General features: G+C 57.8%; 1 protein-coding gene across 11 annotated transcripts in view; it reads right to left on the minus strand.

Moving 5' to 3' along the window:
- Positions 1 to 12,925: 12,925 nt before the first annotated feature.
- TNS3 (tensin 3) overlaps positions 12,926 to 15,916 on the minus strand; it is a 214,623-nt gene continuing 211,632 nt past the window's right edge. For all 11 annotated transcript variants that reach the window (XM_045793589.2, XM_045793582.2, XM_045793581.2 and 8 more), the window contains one exon: positions 12,926 to 15,516. In XM_045793589.2, the coding sequence (XP_045649545.2) occupies positions 15,372 to 15,516 (145 nt within the window). In that variant the 3' untranslated portion in view covers positions 12,926 to 15,371. The remainder of the gene's footprint in view (positions 15,517 to 15,916) is intronic.

Below are 15,916 nucleotides of genomic sequence, written 5' to 3' on the forward strand. Positions count from 1 at the left end.
CGATCACATCCTTGCCATGAAACCCCCATAAAAACCCAAAAGGGTGGGGCTGGAGAGCTCTGGGTTGGTGAGCACGTGGAGATGTGGGGACTGTGAACCCTGGGGGGCATAGGAGCCCCACACCCTCTCTCCAGACCCCAACCCAGGCATGTCTCACATCTGTCTTTTATTACAAACCAATGATGTAGTGTGTAAACTGTCTCCCTGAGTTCTGTGAGCTGCTCCACGGACTTCAACAAACCCAGGGAGGAGCTGTGGGAACTTCTCGTCAGGAACCCATAGGTCAGAAGCACAGGTGACAGCCTCCTGGACTTTCAGGTGGCATCTGAAGTGGGGAGGGACAGGCTTGTGGGTCTGAGCCCTCGATCTGTGGGTCAGCCCCCTCCTCATGACTGTAGCCCTAAACCACCCCTAAAATCCCATCAAAATCCCTCTCACGGAACTCTGGCTTCTCAGGCAGCTACTTGGTGCCCTCTTCCCAAAGCCATGAAACCCTGGGAAGCCTGTGGGCTGGAGTGTGCTGGGAGCCAGCTGGGGCCCCCGAGTGTTTATGCCGGGAACGTGGTGCCGGACGTAAACTTGCCACTGGTTAGACCCCGTTGCTCACGGAGGTAATTCTAAGGCAGGGACAAGATGCAGAGATCGGGTGGGCACCAGGGGGGCCATGGCCTGGCCTGGGTCTCAGCCCCAGAGGGGCTGTGACCCTGGTCCTTCCTCTTCACCAAGCGACCCCCTCTAGATTTGCCCGGTACTGCTTTCACTCCCTGCCTGAGGGTTCCAGTTCGCCTCCATGTCTCTGCAAGTGTTCCCAGTACCCCCCAAAACGCCCTGAACACCTCTGCAGTCAGCTCCTTGTCCCCAAGCCCCTGGTCCCTCCTGCTGGCTCCGTCCCTCCTGCCCGGCCACCTCCTCTGGACGCCCCGGTGCATCCTGAGTGTGGAGCTCCCTGGGACACGGAGGCCACCGTCCCCACCACCCAGATGTTCAGAGCCCCAGCACTGCTGCTGGGCGGCCATGTGGGGCTGGGTGATGCTTCCTCCTAGGTGTGGCAGGCCTTCATCTGGGCCCCAGACTAGTGCTTCCTGCTGGGGAGATTTGCTCTGGGCCACACCCCTGCCCACCCCCAGGAATGGCCACGCAGTGCTGGGCACCCTGCACACCCAGCACCTCCCACCTCTGCCCACAGCAGTTGTACTTCTGGGGAGAGCTTGCCACACCTCTCTCCTTGCCCCTGTCCCCACTCCCAGCAGGTCACTAGGGCAGTCCCAGTGTGCTCCCCGCCAAGTGCCAGATGTGTGTGGACCCCAGCTCTGGACTCTGTCTCGAGCCTGCACCCCACCAACTGCTAGTTCGCTAGTTCCCCTCCCTAGATTAACCTGGGCAGGTGGCTGGAGGGCTTGGTCAGGGCAGCAGAGGGGAGGTGGTCTCCAGAGAGGAGGGACTCTGGGGGTGAGCGCAGTGATGGGAAGACAGACCCTCTTGGGGAAGATGAACTTACACGTGTGCAGCCGGCAGCTGGCTCACGTCACAGCTCTGCGCGTGTGAGGCGACATGACCTTGTGTCTCTAAGTCGCATGCGACAGGTACCAAGGCAGGTAAGAAGTCCATCACTGTGACTGGGGATTCCCTCCCCGTGAGCCACGCAGAGATGTCAGGAACAGCTCAGGAAGGGTCCCTGGCCACTAGCCCACAGGGGCCTGGTGCTAAGTGTCTTTCCCAGGTGTTCATTCCATGGATGCTGACCAGGGCCCAGGGCTTCCTCCAGGTGCTCTCCCGGGGCTGAGGGCCCCTGAGTATCCCACAGCATCTCCCGTGGGCCACCCAGGGAGCCCGGCTCTCTCTCTGCCCCACACGAAGCTCCGTAGTCCCCAGCCTCACGCTCACCTGGGGAAGTGGAGCCTCTTTGCCAAGCCTGGGGGTGCCCCCTCCCATGCCGCCTCCTGGCCCCTCACATGTCTGGGACCACTCAGCATCCCCCTCCGATGATCCCATGCTCTGAAAGACAAATCACATTCTGGCAAATTCTGCTTTCCATTCAGCATCCGAAATGTCCACAAACCCAGGAACACAAATATTTGGCTACCTTCTTGAAAGAGAAAAAGTGTCTATACCATAGGGAACCAAACACGGTAATAGCTAGGTAAGTATGCCCCCAAACGTGTTCTGTCCCAGTGCACGTGGCAAGAGGCCCTCCAGCATTTCCCTTCCCGAGGCCACACAGAACCGTCTGCCTTCTGACCCAACTAGTGTTCTGGAAAGCAAGGTAAGTGAATTATTTATTCAAATCAACACAGGCAGTGTTTAATGACCATGGACACACCAGTAACTCAATCTCCCCCAATAAGTAAATCAGGAATAAACGCCACCTATGGACGGGTGCTTGTAGAGAGAGCGTACACGGGTACACACGTCACGTGTCCATATACAGTCAGACATCCAGAAACACGCTCTCTGGTCCCGAGCCAACTGGGAGCAGCCGCGAAGAGATCCGGGACTGACGACCAGGCCAAATGGAACAGCATGTCACATAAAAGCACCTCGAAAGCCCCACTACACTCCTGGCTCTTCAGCCTCTGGTCCCCAGGGATCCAGGGAAAACGTCAGGTCTCTGAAGACAACTAGCCGGGAGGCCAGGACAAGCGAGCCGAGCACTCGCACTTGGGTCCCCAGAAGCAGATAACAGAACAGTGGGAAAGAGGCCTAAAGCAAGAGCACCTAAGAGGGCCAAGGGTTTCTAGGGCAGAACAGCACGAAACACGCAGGGCTGGGCGTATAGGGAGCAGAACCAAGGAGAACCGCAGGACGATCCGGCACGATCACTGGAGAAAGATGCAACACCGCTATTGACCATGCAGGGACGCTATCTGAGAGGACGGGAGGCCCGTCACAGGCAAGGAAGGGCCCAGAGACGCCAAAACCTCCAGCTGAAGGACAAGTAAGCTCAGACCCCAGGCATCCGGAGTCAGCCTGCCCCCACGCCCCCCCCCCCCACCCCGGGCAGGCCGGGAGTTCCTTGCATCCTAGAGTCCCATCCATGGTCCCGTTCTGCCTCCCTGCAGACCAGGAGCCAACGTGGGTTTGCAGGGTCTCATTTATTCATCACCATTCCAGACTCCAGGAGGCTGGGACACAGGATTGAGCCTCTGGGTGGGGGGGACGCAGCTGAGATGCCACCAGGGAAGCGGGGAGAGGGGGTCCAGAGCCTGCTTGCTGACTCTGTCGATTAATCTATTCTGCACACTTTATATAAATGGAATCCTACCACGTGTGACCTTCGGTGTCTAACTTCCTTTCCTAACCTGTTTCGCAAGCTCCCCCACACTCTAGTGCGGATCCGTGTTCATTCCTCCCTGGGGCTGAAGGACTGTATGAACAGATGAGTTTTCTCTGAACCTTAGTGGATGGACATGGGGGCTGTTTCCACCTTCAAGCAATTGTGAATATCGCTGCCATGAGCACTCACCCACCCCTTCGTGTTGAAATACTTGTTCACACTCCCTTACAGTGTTCATCCCAAAGCGGAATTTCCGGGTCACAAGGATATCTGGAATTGTAATGGCCATTCTGGGGAAACTCGGACTTAGATAAACCCCCTTAAGGGGCACCCTTAAAGGAGAGGACCCCAAACCTCTCAGGGACAATGGAATGCATTCTTTGGTTGGTATGCAGAAGATTCCAAAAGACAAAAGGACTTCCAAAGCTGCTGGAAAGGATCCTTACAGCATGCAAATACAAGTCTTTAGTTAAAAAAAAAAAAAAAAAAAAATCTGGCCACCTGTGGTCGCAGGCCTGTGTGGCCACCAGCTCTTTAAGGCTCCTGTCTGTCCCCCCACACTGGGTCCCTGCAGGAGCCCCCAGCCCCATCCTGCAGGCCCTGAGCAAGGCTGGGAGAAGTCCTCTGTGCTCCTCCCTCCCAGCACCCGGCGGTCGCTGGTCCAAGATGCACGGGCGCAGGCGACCCAGCTAGATTCTCCCCCTGGACCCACGCCCCCTCTTCATCCCCCTCTCTCGGGCCTTGGCTCGGATTCCAGCCCCCAACCTCTACCCTCCCGGACGACCCCAACCCCAGGCCATCCTCCCTGCAGACCCCGCCCCCTCCTCCCGTCCTCACCTGGGACCCCTTCCCCCAACCTCCCTCCTCACCGGCCCCATCCCCGTCTTCTGCACGGACTTCTGTCGTTTCCCCGCCCCCCCCCCCGCCCCGCCTCCCGGAGGACCTTCGACCCCTAGGCCTGAAGACCCCCACCCCCGTCCTCAGTGGGGAACCCTGCTCCGGACTTCCCTCCTCCACCCGAGCCCTCTCCGTCCTCAGCACGGACCTCCACCCCACCCCCTCGCCCACCGGCCCCTGTGGTCCCTGTCCTCCCCGGGGACCCGCACCCGGGACAATCCATCACCAGCTCCTCCTCGCCTCGCGAGAGTAGGGGAAGGCGCGCACGCCCCCTGCCGGCCGCGCCGGGACCCTGCGTTGACTGCGCACAAAGGGGCTTATTTACGGCTTTCCTTAAGATAAAGGATTTTAGCATTATGGACATTTCTGAAAATACAAACAAAGAAAAAAGGAAGGGGAAACTCTGGCCACTGTGGCACAACTACAGTTACCGTATGGTGTCTTTCCTTCCTCCTGCAGTGCACCTGTGCTCCCACGGGAGGATTGGCCCGCCTGGGACTGCAGCGCCCAGAGCAGGAGTTGAGGGTTGCAGGCCCAGGGAGCCCGGGGCAGTTTGCAACCACCAGACCAGGTCTGCAAAGGTCGTGCCCACTTTTTTTTTCCTCTAAATCGAGGTTAATGTGACTCCAAGCCCACAGCGCTCTGGTCGTGGTAAGGTGGAGGCTCTGTTAACCCCACTCCTATCACACCCGCCACCGGACGGAGGGTCCTGGGGTCCCACGCGTCCCTCCCGCGTCCCTGATGGCCACTGAGCGGTAAGGAGTCTACTGAGGCTCCGTGGTCCCTGCTGCTTCTGGCCCACTCCTGTCACTAACCTGCCGGGGCTTGAGGGTGATTTAGAAACACGGCCGACCCGTTATACACGCGCAAACATGCACACGCACACCCACGCGCAAAGATGCGCACGCTCACACGGACACCAACACACACGCACTGTAAAGCAGACCCAGCATTCCACAGTCGCTGAGGCCCAGCGGAGCTGAGGGAGGGGAAAGATGGGCAGGGGATGCGCCCTCTGGGCGGGGCTGCACAACCCCCTCCTTGAGCAGAGACTCCCGCAGAGCCCGGAAGAGGGAAAAGGAGGGGTCTCCAAGCCAGATGCTGTCAGCACCCCCGCACACACCCTCCGACAGAGGGAGCCCTGCAGCCTTCTCCAAGAAATAGAGAACAAAAGATCAGCTGTCCTCCTGACTTCCTTCCATGTTCTCAGCCTAGCAAATGTTTGTGTTCCTTCAAAGAGCATGTATCCCTTGTCTTGTATCTAGGCCTGGGGATGCAAACCTCTGCCAGGTCCTGGGGAGACGGAAGGGGTGGGACAAGGAGGGGGCGGAGACAGCCTTGGGGAGCAGTGCTCAGGCCCCCTCCCTTCCTCTGGGGTGATCTGGGCTCTCTGGCAGCCGCCTTGGGATTTCTCAGCTCTGCAGGGGGGCGTGGCTCTTACAATTCACCGCCCTGGGTTGTTTTGAGGATTGTATAAGACGGTGTCTGGACAGAGTACATGCTTCATAAAGTTTAAATGCTAATATTGCTCAGATGATGTACGGGGCCTCCGCTGAGAGCCCACCCCTTCTACTTCGTATTTATTTTTTAATTTACACACAGTGAAATCTCTTCTTTGTTATCCACCCACTCGTGGAAGGATATGGGGCTGTTGCTAGTGTTTGGCAGTTGTGAATAAAGCGGTTGTAAAGCTCCGTGTATGAGTGTTGAATATAAGTCTCATTCCCGTTGGGTAAATACCTGAGCACAGGCTCGCTCGGTGAGATGGTATAAGCGTAAGAGAAATTGCATAAGAAAAAAGAAACCGTATAAGAAATTATAAGACAATGCCAAGAAGTGGGGGCATAGCTCTTGGGTTCCACCCGTATTGTGGAGAAGATCAGTAGCCCCACATCCTCCGCGTTGTCCTTGTAGGTGTCTTAATCACTCCAGGAGAGATGCGATGATGGCTCATGGCGGGTTTAATTCACATGTCCCTGATGCCTCACGATGTTGGCCCTGTTTTCATGCACTGATTTGCCATGTGTTTGCACATCTTCTCAGTAAAGTTCCTGTTCAAATTGTTTCCCAGTTTTTTCCAACTTTGCTTTTAAATGCAACTGTGCCCATTTCCCACAGATCTTTTCCTGCTTTCCTTTGGACAACTGCAGAGGTAAACAGGCCCATCTAAGACACTAAACACAGGTCAGATACACACACGGTCACGGTTGACCACATGCTGGTAGAACTAGAAATTTTGCATCTCTGCCAATCATAGTGATGGTGATGGTGGTGGTGATGATGGAGATGGTGATGATGGAGATGGTGATGATGGAGATGGTGATGAAGGTGATGATGATGGTGGTGATGGTGGTGATGGTGGTGATAGTGATGGTGAAGATGGCGATGATGATGGTAAAGATGGTGATGATGGTGATGGTGATGGTGGTGATGGTGATGACGGTGGTGATGGTGATGATGGCGATGGTCATGGTGATGGTGGTGAAGGTGATGGTGATCAGAGTAATGGTGGTGATGGCAATGATGATGATGGTGGTGATGGTCACGGTGACAATACAGCCCCACTCATGGAAAGTTCACTGTGTCCTAGGCTTTGCACGGGCTCTTCTTACACAGATTCTCACTTTATCTTCATTGAAACCCTTCAAAGGAGCGCGTGGCCCCTCATCACACAGTGGACACTGGCCAGGCCGATGCCATCCATGTGCAGAGCCACCTCTAAGACACACAGCGGCACTGTACCAACCAGACCAGCCATCCCTGTTTGACTGACATTGGAACATTTTCAGAGTATTTCCTTGATTTGTTTTCTCTTTGTTCTTAAATGCAATGAGAACAGCAAGTGTGCCTTCACAGCTGTGATTTGGTTGACTCCTCTCCACCACCCAGAGAAGTGACTTTCTTGGTTCTTCCATCTTATAGAGGAGGAAAATCCTCCCTGCCATTGCCCTCCTCCTCCACCTTCCAGGAGTGCCAGGCCCTGGGCCCCATGCGTGCAGCACACCGGCTGGGACTGATGGTTCCTCCTGCCATCCCCGGCCCATCATGGCCAAGTAGACGTGGAGCTGGCAGAGCTTGTGGGGCCACTGCAAAGCCACTTTGCTTTGTTCCCTTTCTCCCCTTATGCTTACTCAGTGGGACCATTCACAGGTTGAAACCTCAGACATGCCCCAGGAATTCTGTGGTCATTTTTATATAATAATATGCCCCACAGTCACTTGTGATTGTGCAAAAGAGTACAGTTTGGTGTCAAGGACATGCAAGTCCCTGCAAGAATTCAAGTGTCTCACTTGACTCCGTGTTATTCTCCCTCCCTAATAATTCGCTGCTGAGCCCTCAGGAGGCGCCTTGGAGGAAGAGGGAAGGGAGAAGAAAGGTGCCCCTAGCTGGGCTCTGACCCTCCTGGCCCCTGGAAAAGGCTGACCATTCTCCTGGTGCCTCTGAGGGTCTCTCAAGCCTCCACTCCATTGCCCTGCTTCTCCCTGGACCTGGGCAAAGTTTTCTTTTGGAAATCGCTACCTCTCTCTTCTGGCTCTGGCTCTGCGTGCTCAGACCTGTTTATCCTCCCGAGTGGCCACAGCGAGAGATCCAAGATTGAAGACTCTCCCCCCCACACCTGGCTCTCTCCCAGTGCCACAGGTCTCCCCCACATCGGGGGGCTGCTGCCCAGGTCCAAGCCGCACCTACCACTAGGTCAAGCCCTGCGTCTCTGCCAAATTCTCACCAGTTTGCTCTGCTCTGTGGTCAAGAACCTGGCTGGGACGCCTGGGTGGTTCAGTGGGTTAAGCGTCTGCCTGGAGCCAGCAGCTGAGGGTCTGCCCGGTCTCTCCCTGCATCCACCCTCCCGCGGAAAGGTTCGCCCAGCCCTGTCCTAGGGCGCCACCACTGCAGAGGATAATCCATCACCTTTTGCACAGGGGTGCCGAATTTGTCAGGGGTCCAAGTGCTGAAACATCCGCCGATACCATCAATGGACCTAACGGGGTTTACCAATGAAGGGTTTTTCAAGGTAACTATGGCTAGAAATTATTAAGGGCCAACTTCTCAGCAGGTGCAGAGCCAGTCTGCTTGTGAGTACTCCCTGAGTTCATTCTCACCATGACCCCGCCGGGGAAGCACTAATACGCTCTCCTTTGACAAAGGAGCTCCCTGGCCTGTTCACAAGGCTATCCCAGCCACAGAGCGAATGCGCACCAGAGCCCAGACTGGACGCTAGGCAGCTCAGCTGCGATTCTGCACTCCTAACATCAGAACAACCCTTGTCCTTCCAGTCCCTCCATTCCTGGTGCTCTTGGCCCTTAGGCCTGCAGCGGACCCAGTTCAATGGGGTCTTAGCGGGTTGGTATGCCCTGCTGCAGTAAGCCAGGCTGTCCACCAGGGGGCAGTACTGCCCACAACACGCTGGCACCACCTGGCTTCAGCCCAAATCCTGGAACACTGCGGATTTCAGTTCAGGGGGAACCTTCCCATCCAAACCGAGGGCAAAGTGCAGCAGGAGGAGCCCGTTTGCGGGAAATCGCTCACTGGGGGAGGATGTGCAGGGACAGATTTCAGGGCCGCAAGGAGGACACGGGTTCCTCCGGGGCTGCCTCGCTGGGGCCCGGACAGAAAGACACCAAACCAAGAAAAGGGCAACCATAAAGTACTGGGTTCTTCTTTTTTTCCAGACCTGCATCCTGGACTGTGGCCAAGCTACTGAACTTCTCTGACCCCGAGCTTCGTTATCTGTAAATGGGCAAGGGCCCGCTGTTCATGGCCACCTGTGGCTCCGTGTGAACAGGCAGGCAGGTCACCTGGCTCTTCCCCACCCTACAGGGCAGGGGTGGCCACTGGGGCTCCAGCATGGGACATGCCCCGCCTTGGCTGTCTGCAGACTCATCAGCCCAGTCACTAGGGCCCTCCGTGTGGGGTCCCATCCGGCCCCACGGCAGGGTGCTCCCACCCGGCCCACTCCGATTTCCGCTGGGTGGGGATTACCTGGACTCTCCCTCCCAGGGACGCTGAACCCATCAAGCAACGCTAACCACAAGTGCTGGCACCGCCCTTGGCAAACAGTTGGCACTCAACCAATGTCTCTGCCTTATTGTCCCAATCCACCTGCTATCCCACCAGAAGCCAGGTGACTGCCCACGGTCTGTGAAGCCGTGAGGTCTCCCCAGATGGGACGCACGCCCTTCCCCTCGATCCACCTCCGCTTTATGGGTCAGATGATGGTCCGTCTTGGTGAGTGTTCCACAGGCTCTCGAAAACGGGGATTTTGCTGCCCAGCAGGGTGGGGGCGCTGCTCGTGTGCGTTCGACCCTGTTGGCTGCTCCCGTTGCTGGGGTTCCTGCATCCTGTTGACTTTCTGTCTAGTTCTCTCCGATGCTGGGAAGGGGTATTGAGCCCCCGGCCACAGCTGTGGGTTTGTCTATCCTCTCGGCTCCACCAGCCTTGGCTTCCCGACCCGAGGCTCTGCTTGGCAGGGGCACGTCCAGGGGGTTCTGTCTTCCTGGGGGACTGAGTCTTTAACGATTGTAGGATGTGCCTCCTTGTGCCTAGTCTTGTTCTGTCCCCTAACGTACACTTTGTCAGACATGAATACAGTGGTTCAGTTGTTAAAATTAATGTTGGCATGATCTTTTTAAGTCCTTGTAATTTTTTTTAAGGTTTTATTTATTTGAGAGAGAGAGAAAGAGAGAGCACAGCCAGGGTGAGGGGCAGAGGGAGAAGCAGACTCCCTGCTGAGCAGAGAGCCCAATGAGGGCTCGATCCCAGGACCCCGAGACCATGACCTGAGCCGAAGGCAGATGCTTAACAGACCGAGCCCCCCAGGCGCCCCTGGATTTCTGTTTTAATCATCAGTCACACGTGATGGTACAACTTGGGGGTCTCTCGGTCTCCCCCCGTTCCTTCTTCCTTCCTGGGGCTCCAAGTCTCTGTTTTGGATGGTTTCCTTTGTGCCCAAAGAGACTCTGCGGGCCTGCGGGTGGCTCTGTCTGCTAGCTTTTCTTCCCTGAGAGCGCCCACTTTCCCTGAACCCCTAAAGGACATGTCCTCGGTCTGTGGAATTCGCAGCACAAAGTTGCACGGATCCTTGCTGCTGTTGTTTCTCTAGTTCGGGGGCTCACTCAGCTTCTAGAATCTCCAGGCGGGGGGTTGAGGAATCTGGGGTCTGTGGGGGTGGCCTCAGCTGCTCCGTAGCCCTGCTGTGGGGACTCGATGGCAGCAGGGCTGGGCCTCTTGTGACTGTCGCACAGGTCCCGGCGGCTGCCCGATTCCTGTGTCTGCTGGGTGACTGCAGATTCCTTCCCCCGGTCCCAGACCCTCCCCTGTCACCTCCCCGATGTGGCTGAGCATCCAGTGAGTTTTTCGTTCTGTTTTGTACCTTTCCTGTGCTCCTGGAAGCCTCCTCGCCGGGCCATCCCAGCATCCGATTCATCCTGATGTTGGCGGCAGACGACTGTCCTTTCTCATCCGTGTTGTAAGTGTCCCGGTTTTTGGCCTCCGGGGATCCATTGCATCCATGACGTTTTTGTTGTTCTGTCAGGAGACTCAGGGTCCCCTTTCATCTGATTTGTCAGCAGGGGTGTCCCTGCTTGGGCTGGAGAACCAGCCACCGTGCACTGTCCCACGCTGGGAGTCCGATCACTGGGGATGCCACAAGAATTTGGTCCTCGCGGTTTACCCGGTGCGGCTCCCATGGTCCTGATGTGGCTACCTGGGTGGGGGTGGGGGCACAGGTGTCTCAGTGTTAGAGGGCGGGGGGCCATGGCTCAGCAGAGGCTTCCCTGGCCTAGCCTTTGTGGAGGGGTTCCCGGACAGTGGGAGACACAGCGTGCTTTTCTGAGTGGGGTGACAGACTTACTGTTGGTGTCCCCCCACCACCTCGCTGTCTCAGATCCACGGGAACAAAGAGGCCTCATGGGCTGGCTGGATTGTCATGGCAGACGCCTTTTGGGGGCACCCTCCCACAAGCAAAGGGCTTTGGGGGTCCACCGCCCACCCCTACTGTGGCACCGGCCCAGGCTTGTAAACAGCATGTAGCTTGGTCGTGTTTTTTGGTTCTCTTCGCTCTGCCAAGCTCTGGCCTCTGGTTCCTCGGGAGCTTGAAGGCCATCCGTTCTTGGATCTTCCTCTTGTTAGCAGCTCAACAGCCTTGCCGCCCAAGCGTGTCCGGATACAGCCAATCCCCGCGTCATGAAGTGTCCCCTCCACATGTTTCCGGGGCCCCCAGTCCCCCTGAAAACTCCGATTCAGCTTTGAGTCTGCTCTGTGAAATGTGACTGAGGCCCTGGGAAAGCTCATCTCACGATCCTGGTGACCGCACGCATACCTCTAGGGGAAATAGGGAACCACGATGGCGGATAGGACATGAGGTCTCTAGTGGGTGGGACCCAGGTATCCATCGTCAATAGATCCAGGGTCCCCCAGGGGGCAGGCAGAGGGCACTCCACTAAGATCCAGGGCCCAAGGGGGTGGACCCAGGCGCCCATCTCCAAGAGATCTGGGTCCCCAGGGGCGGGCCCCAGGCGGCCATCACTAGCATCAGGAGTAGCTGCTGAGCGCTGGGCAGGGAGTTAATCCGCTCACCACAAGCTCCCGTCCAGGCAAGGCCTGCTGGTGGCTGGTGCTCCAAGAAGCCCCTGGGCAGACTCCAGGCCATCGTGACACATCCAAACTGTGTTCCTGGAAAGCCCAGGCTAGTGGCCACGGATCTGTGCCCTGCCCACCTTTACTCCCTCTGTGACACTGGCCAGGGCTCCAGCCTCGCCCCCCAACGTCCTATTGGTGAGACTCTCCCAAGTGTGCCTCCTCTGCCTTTCACTCCTCCCTGGAGCCGGAGCCGTCACAGTGTTTCAACGACAGGCACGGTCCCGCCCCAGCCCTTAGCCTTCTGAGGACCACGATCCCCAGCCTGCAGGGGGAAAGGGAAGCAGTCCCTGATGAGCCCAGTGACCATCCACCCACCGGGGGTCCCGTGACGGAGCTGCTCAGGGCTTTAGGACGCAGGGAGCATGAGGGCCATGGGTCCTGTGTCCCCATCACCTCACTCCGGAAGGAGGTCAGCCAGGGAAAGGGAGCCCAGACCCAGGAAGGCAGAAAGCCAGCATGATGGGCCCCCACCTGGCTGAGGAGGCCCCCCTCCCCGGAGGGTGGCGGTGGGCAACACCTGCCTCCATTGAAGCAACATGTGAACCCACAAAACTTCATATTCGAGTTCAGCCCCAAAGCGTTAGATGCCCGGAAAGTCCCCTCGGGGACTGAACAAGAAAACAAATCAGATCCTGGGAGCAACAGCACACATTGCAGTTCAATTCTTAATATCTCTGAAATTTTCAAAGGTCTCTGGGTGGAAATTTTAAAATATATTCCTAAAGGCAAAACATAGGTGAATTTATAACCGAATCCAACGCTCCATAAGAAATCCACTTCAAACTCCCAGTGAAACACGTGCACAACCCACGTGCATGCACACGCACGCACACACGTGCCGGCACACACGCACACACGTGCACACACACAGACACACGCACACACGTGTTGGCACACACACAGGCATATGACACACGTGCAGGCACACACACGTGCACGCAAGCACACAGACACACGTGCAGGCACACACACGTGCAGGCACACGCAGACACACGTGCAGGCACACACGTACGCACACACGTGCACACACGCAGACACATGCACACACGTGCACGCACACAGACGCTCACGCCCTTTGGGCGCTTCATCCAACGCACGAAATGCCTGCCTCACCGACGCTTTCCCACGTTTATAATTTTATTATACTCTGAATAGAGATGATATTTGAAAAGCAGAGAAAATGACTATACAAAGGGTTTATAGAACATTCATTTACATACTGGATATATTCTTTACAATATAAGAAAAGTAAAAATACCCACTAATAAGTAAGGCAGCTAAGGAGACATGAGGTCTTTGACGCCGAGGATACACACGGAGACCCTCAAATGCGGTGGGACTTACCACGGTTATAGGTTAACACTGGAGGAATACAGCATCGGGTTAATGAGCGGGTTAAGGGGACCCTGGCTATGACGCGGTGGCGAGCAGGTCCCTTGACCTCCCCGGGACAGGAGCCCATGCCCAATGGCGCCTGGAGGCCAGGTGCCAAGGAAAGAGCTTTCCACGGAGTGTCCCCGAGACTGCGTGGGGGTGGGGCTCCCTGCTGTCTGAGCCCCAAGTTCATGGATTCCTCTTGTTCTGTGTGATGCACGTGTAACACAGGAAGAAACCTGTCGTACCAGCTCGTCAGGAACCGGGGAATCGGCTTCCCTCAGCTCCATAGAGGGAGCAAACTTCCTGACGCCGCGGCCACTGCGAGGAAAAGCCACAGCTGGCCGGTCCGTCTCAAAAGCAAGGGAGTGCGGCTTCTTGAATGCTCTGACAAGGACTGCACAGGAGGCCCCGAGGCCTGCGTCATCCGCCAGCTCGTGCTTCTCTATCCCACACCTGTCTGCACTCCGGTTTCTAAATGAGCCCTCTCTTCCTTCATCGGAAGGATGAGGGACCTGACCTGCGGTCTTTGGGTCAAACTGGGTAGAAGCCACCTCGGGATGAGGCGCCTCTTGGGGACGGCACCTCAGGTCCCCTGGGCCGAATTTCTGCCACGAATGGAATCCTGAGATGCCAGCTGCCTCTGCCGAGGACCAGGCCCGCGGGGCCGCTGGGAGACGCCAGCACGTTCCCGCACAGCCACACCAACACCTGTCAGGGAAGAAGGTCCGCAAAGACCAAGGCAAACATTTGGCACAGAAATGAGGCACTTATGTTTGGGGCGTCAATAGGAGTTAGACGGTGGACCCGTCCACCTGCTTTCAGCAGCGCCCCTGCGACTCGTGGCCTCCAGCTCTGCGAGTCGCCACGTGACCCACTTAACACAGAGAACTCACAACGCACGTTTCCACCCCCGGTGTGGTGCCCTCTGGCCACTCCTGGGGGGCCTGAGAGCTGGCCTTGATTTTGGCAAGTCGGGCAGAGTGGGCAGCTCCCGGGGGCCCAGAGCCGCTGTGCGGGAGGAGACCGAGCCTCCAGTACGCGTCACCAGCCCCACCTCCCGGCTGGGGGATGCGCACGGAACCCTTGGCGTGAATGGCACCCCGACTCGGTCGCTTGGGGGATGAAGAGGAGCGGCTCTCAGCTCAGAAGGGCTGGGAGTCCTCATCTTCCTCATCTCCCTCCTCTGCTCAGGATGCCAGAAACAGGATCCCAGTGGGGGCTGCAGAGGCAGGGACAAGTGGCCAATGGCTCATGGAGGGTCAAGAACAGCTGTGGAGATCAAGGCCGAGTCTCCAGCCATATGTAACCGACCCTCCGGAACCTTCCACCCCAGAAAGGACGCCATCCGCCGCCCGGACGGGAACCGTCCACAGCAAGCGTTGGGGTGGTCAAGGCTGCGGAGCCTGGCCCGTGGGGGACGCAGCCCTCGGTCGTGAGCATGGGCTCGGCTTGGCAGCCCTCAGCAGTGGGACCCCGTCCTGCCCAGCAATTTATCATAAATAATTTGGCATAAGTAGAATATAAATTACAGGAAAAGACATTTCACGTCCATGTTCCTTCTCTCAAGGACAACATGCCGTTCGGAGCCAGAATGTGAGGGGGAGGCTGGCGCCACTGCCACCCGCGGGGCAGGGGGCTGTTGGGCAACACGGTGCCCCTCCCCAGGGACCGGGTGGCCCTCCTGGCCCTCACAGCCATCGTGTCACCCCCTCGCTCGTGCCCCCAGAGTTCTGGAAGGGCCTGACCTGCACAGACCTTCATCAAACGTGCGTTCCCTTCTCGGTGAGCTAGCGTCTCTGTCGTGGAGGAGAGAGGCCTCCCCCCACCGGGTGCTGGGTGGACGGGAGCCCTCCGCATTGCTGATGGCACCGCCAGTCACCCAGGGCCACTGTGCAGGGGCCGGGCGCCCTCCTTCACACAAACGCCGGCGTGCAAGGAACACGGGGGCCTGTGTCCTTGCACGGCCCCTGCCAGCGTGGAGCCCAATTTCCTCCACCCGGGAAGCGCTTGGCTACAGAGACGTGTCGGTGAACAGTCTTTCAGGAAAGGACAGTAGGCGGGGGACCGTGTGTCCCCGTGTCCGCGAAGCCGGGGGAGCCCCTTTCCCTCCCGGGGCTGGAGCGGCAGGCTGGCCAGCTGCTACACAGCGGACGCCGCAGCCCCGCTCCAGGCTCTGGCTGGGCGGGGCTCAGATCTTCTTCGGGGAGCCGATCATGACCTTTGACACAAAGTTGACGATGGCACTGGCAGGCTGCTCTGGGTCGTGCTCCGCGAATAAGTGGCACACGTTGTCCGTGCCGCTGCCCTGCTTCCGGGCCACAAACCCGAAGACTCTGCAACAGGAAGGAGTAAGGTCAGAGCGCCAGCGTCCCGCAAGGCCCAAGCGTGGGGGCAAACCTCTGTCTGCTCCCTCCTGCACCACCGCCACCTCTACCCGCCACTCATCTCCAGACACCTGCCCACCCCCCAAACCTCGCAGGTTCCAGCAGGTGCGTGCCTGGCCACCGCCCCAGGCCACTCCTGGTCGGAATCCTGCAGACACGGGTCAGCGCAGGTCCCTGAGCCCCCACCCGGTCAGTGGCCTGACTCCCAGGGGAGGCCGGGCTCCTCAGGTACTGGGGTGGGGCCATCGGGTCACATGTGGGCACAGGTGAGGGCCGCATGTGGGCCCTGCCTGGACGTCCACACTCCCGCCCTCGGGAGCCAGAGCTCTCCTCTTGGGCCTCCTACACC

The sequence above is a fragment of the Ursus americanus genome, chromosome 3 (assembly GCF_024610735.1).
Source record: "Ursus americanus isolate L20-20 chromosome 3, mUrsAme1.1.p, whole genome shotgun sequence".
Lineage (NCBI taxonomy): Eukaryota > Metazoa > Chordata > Mammalia > Carnivora > Ursidae > Ursus > Ursus americanus.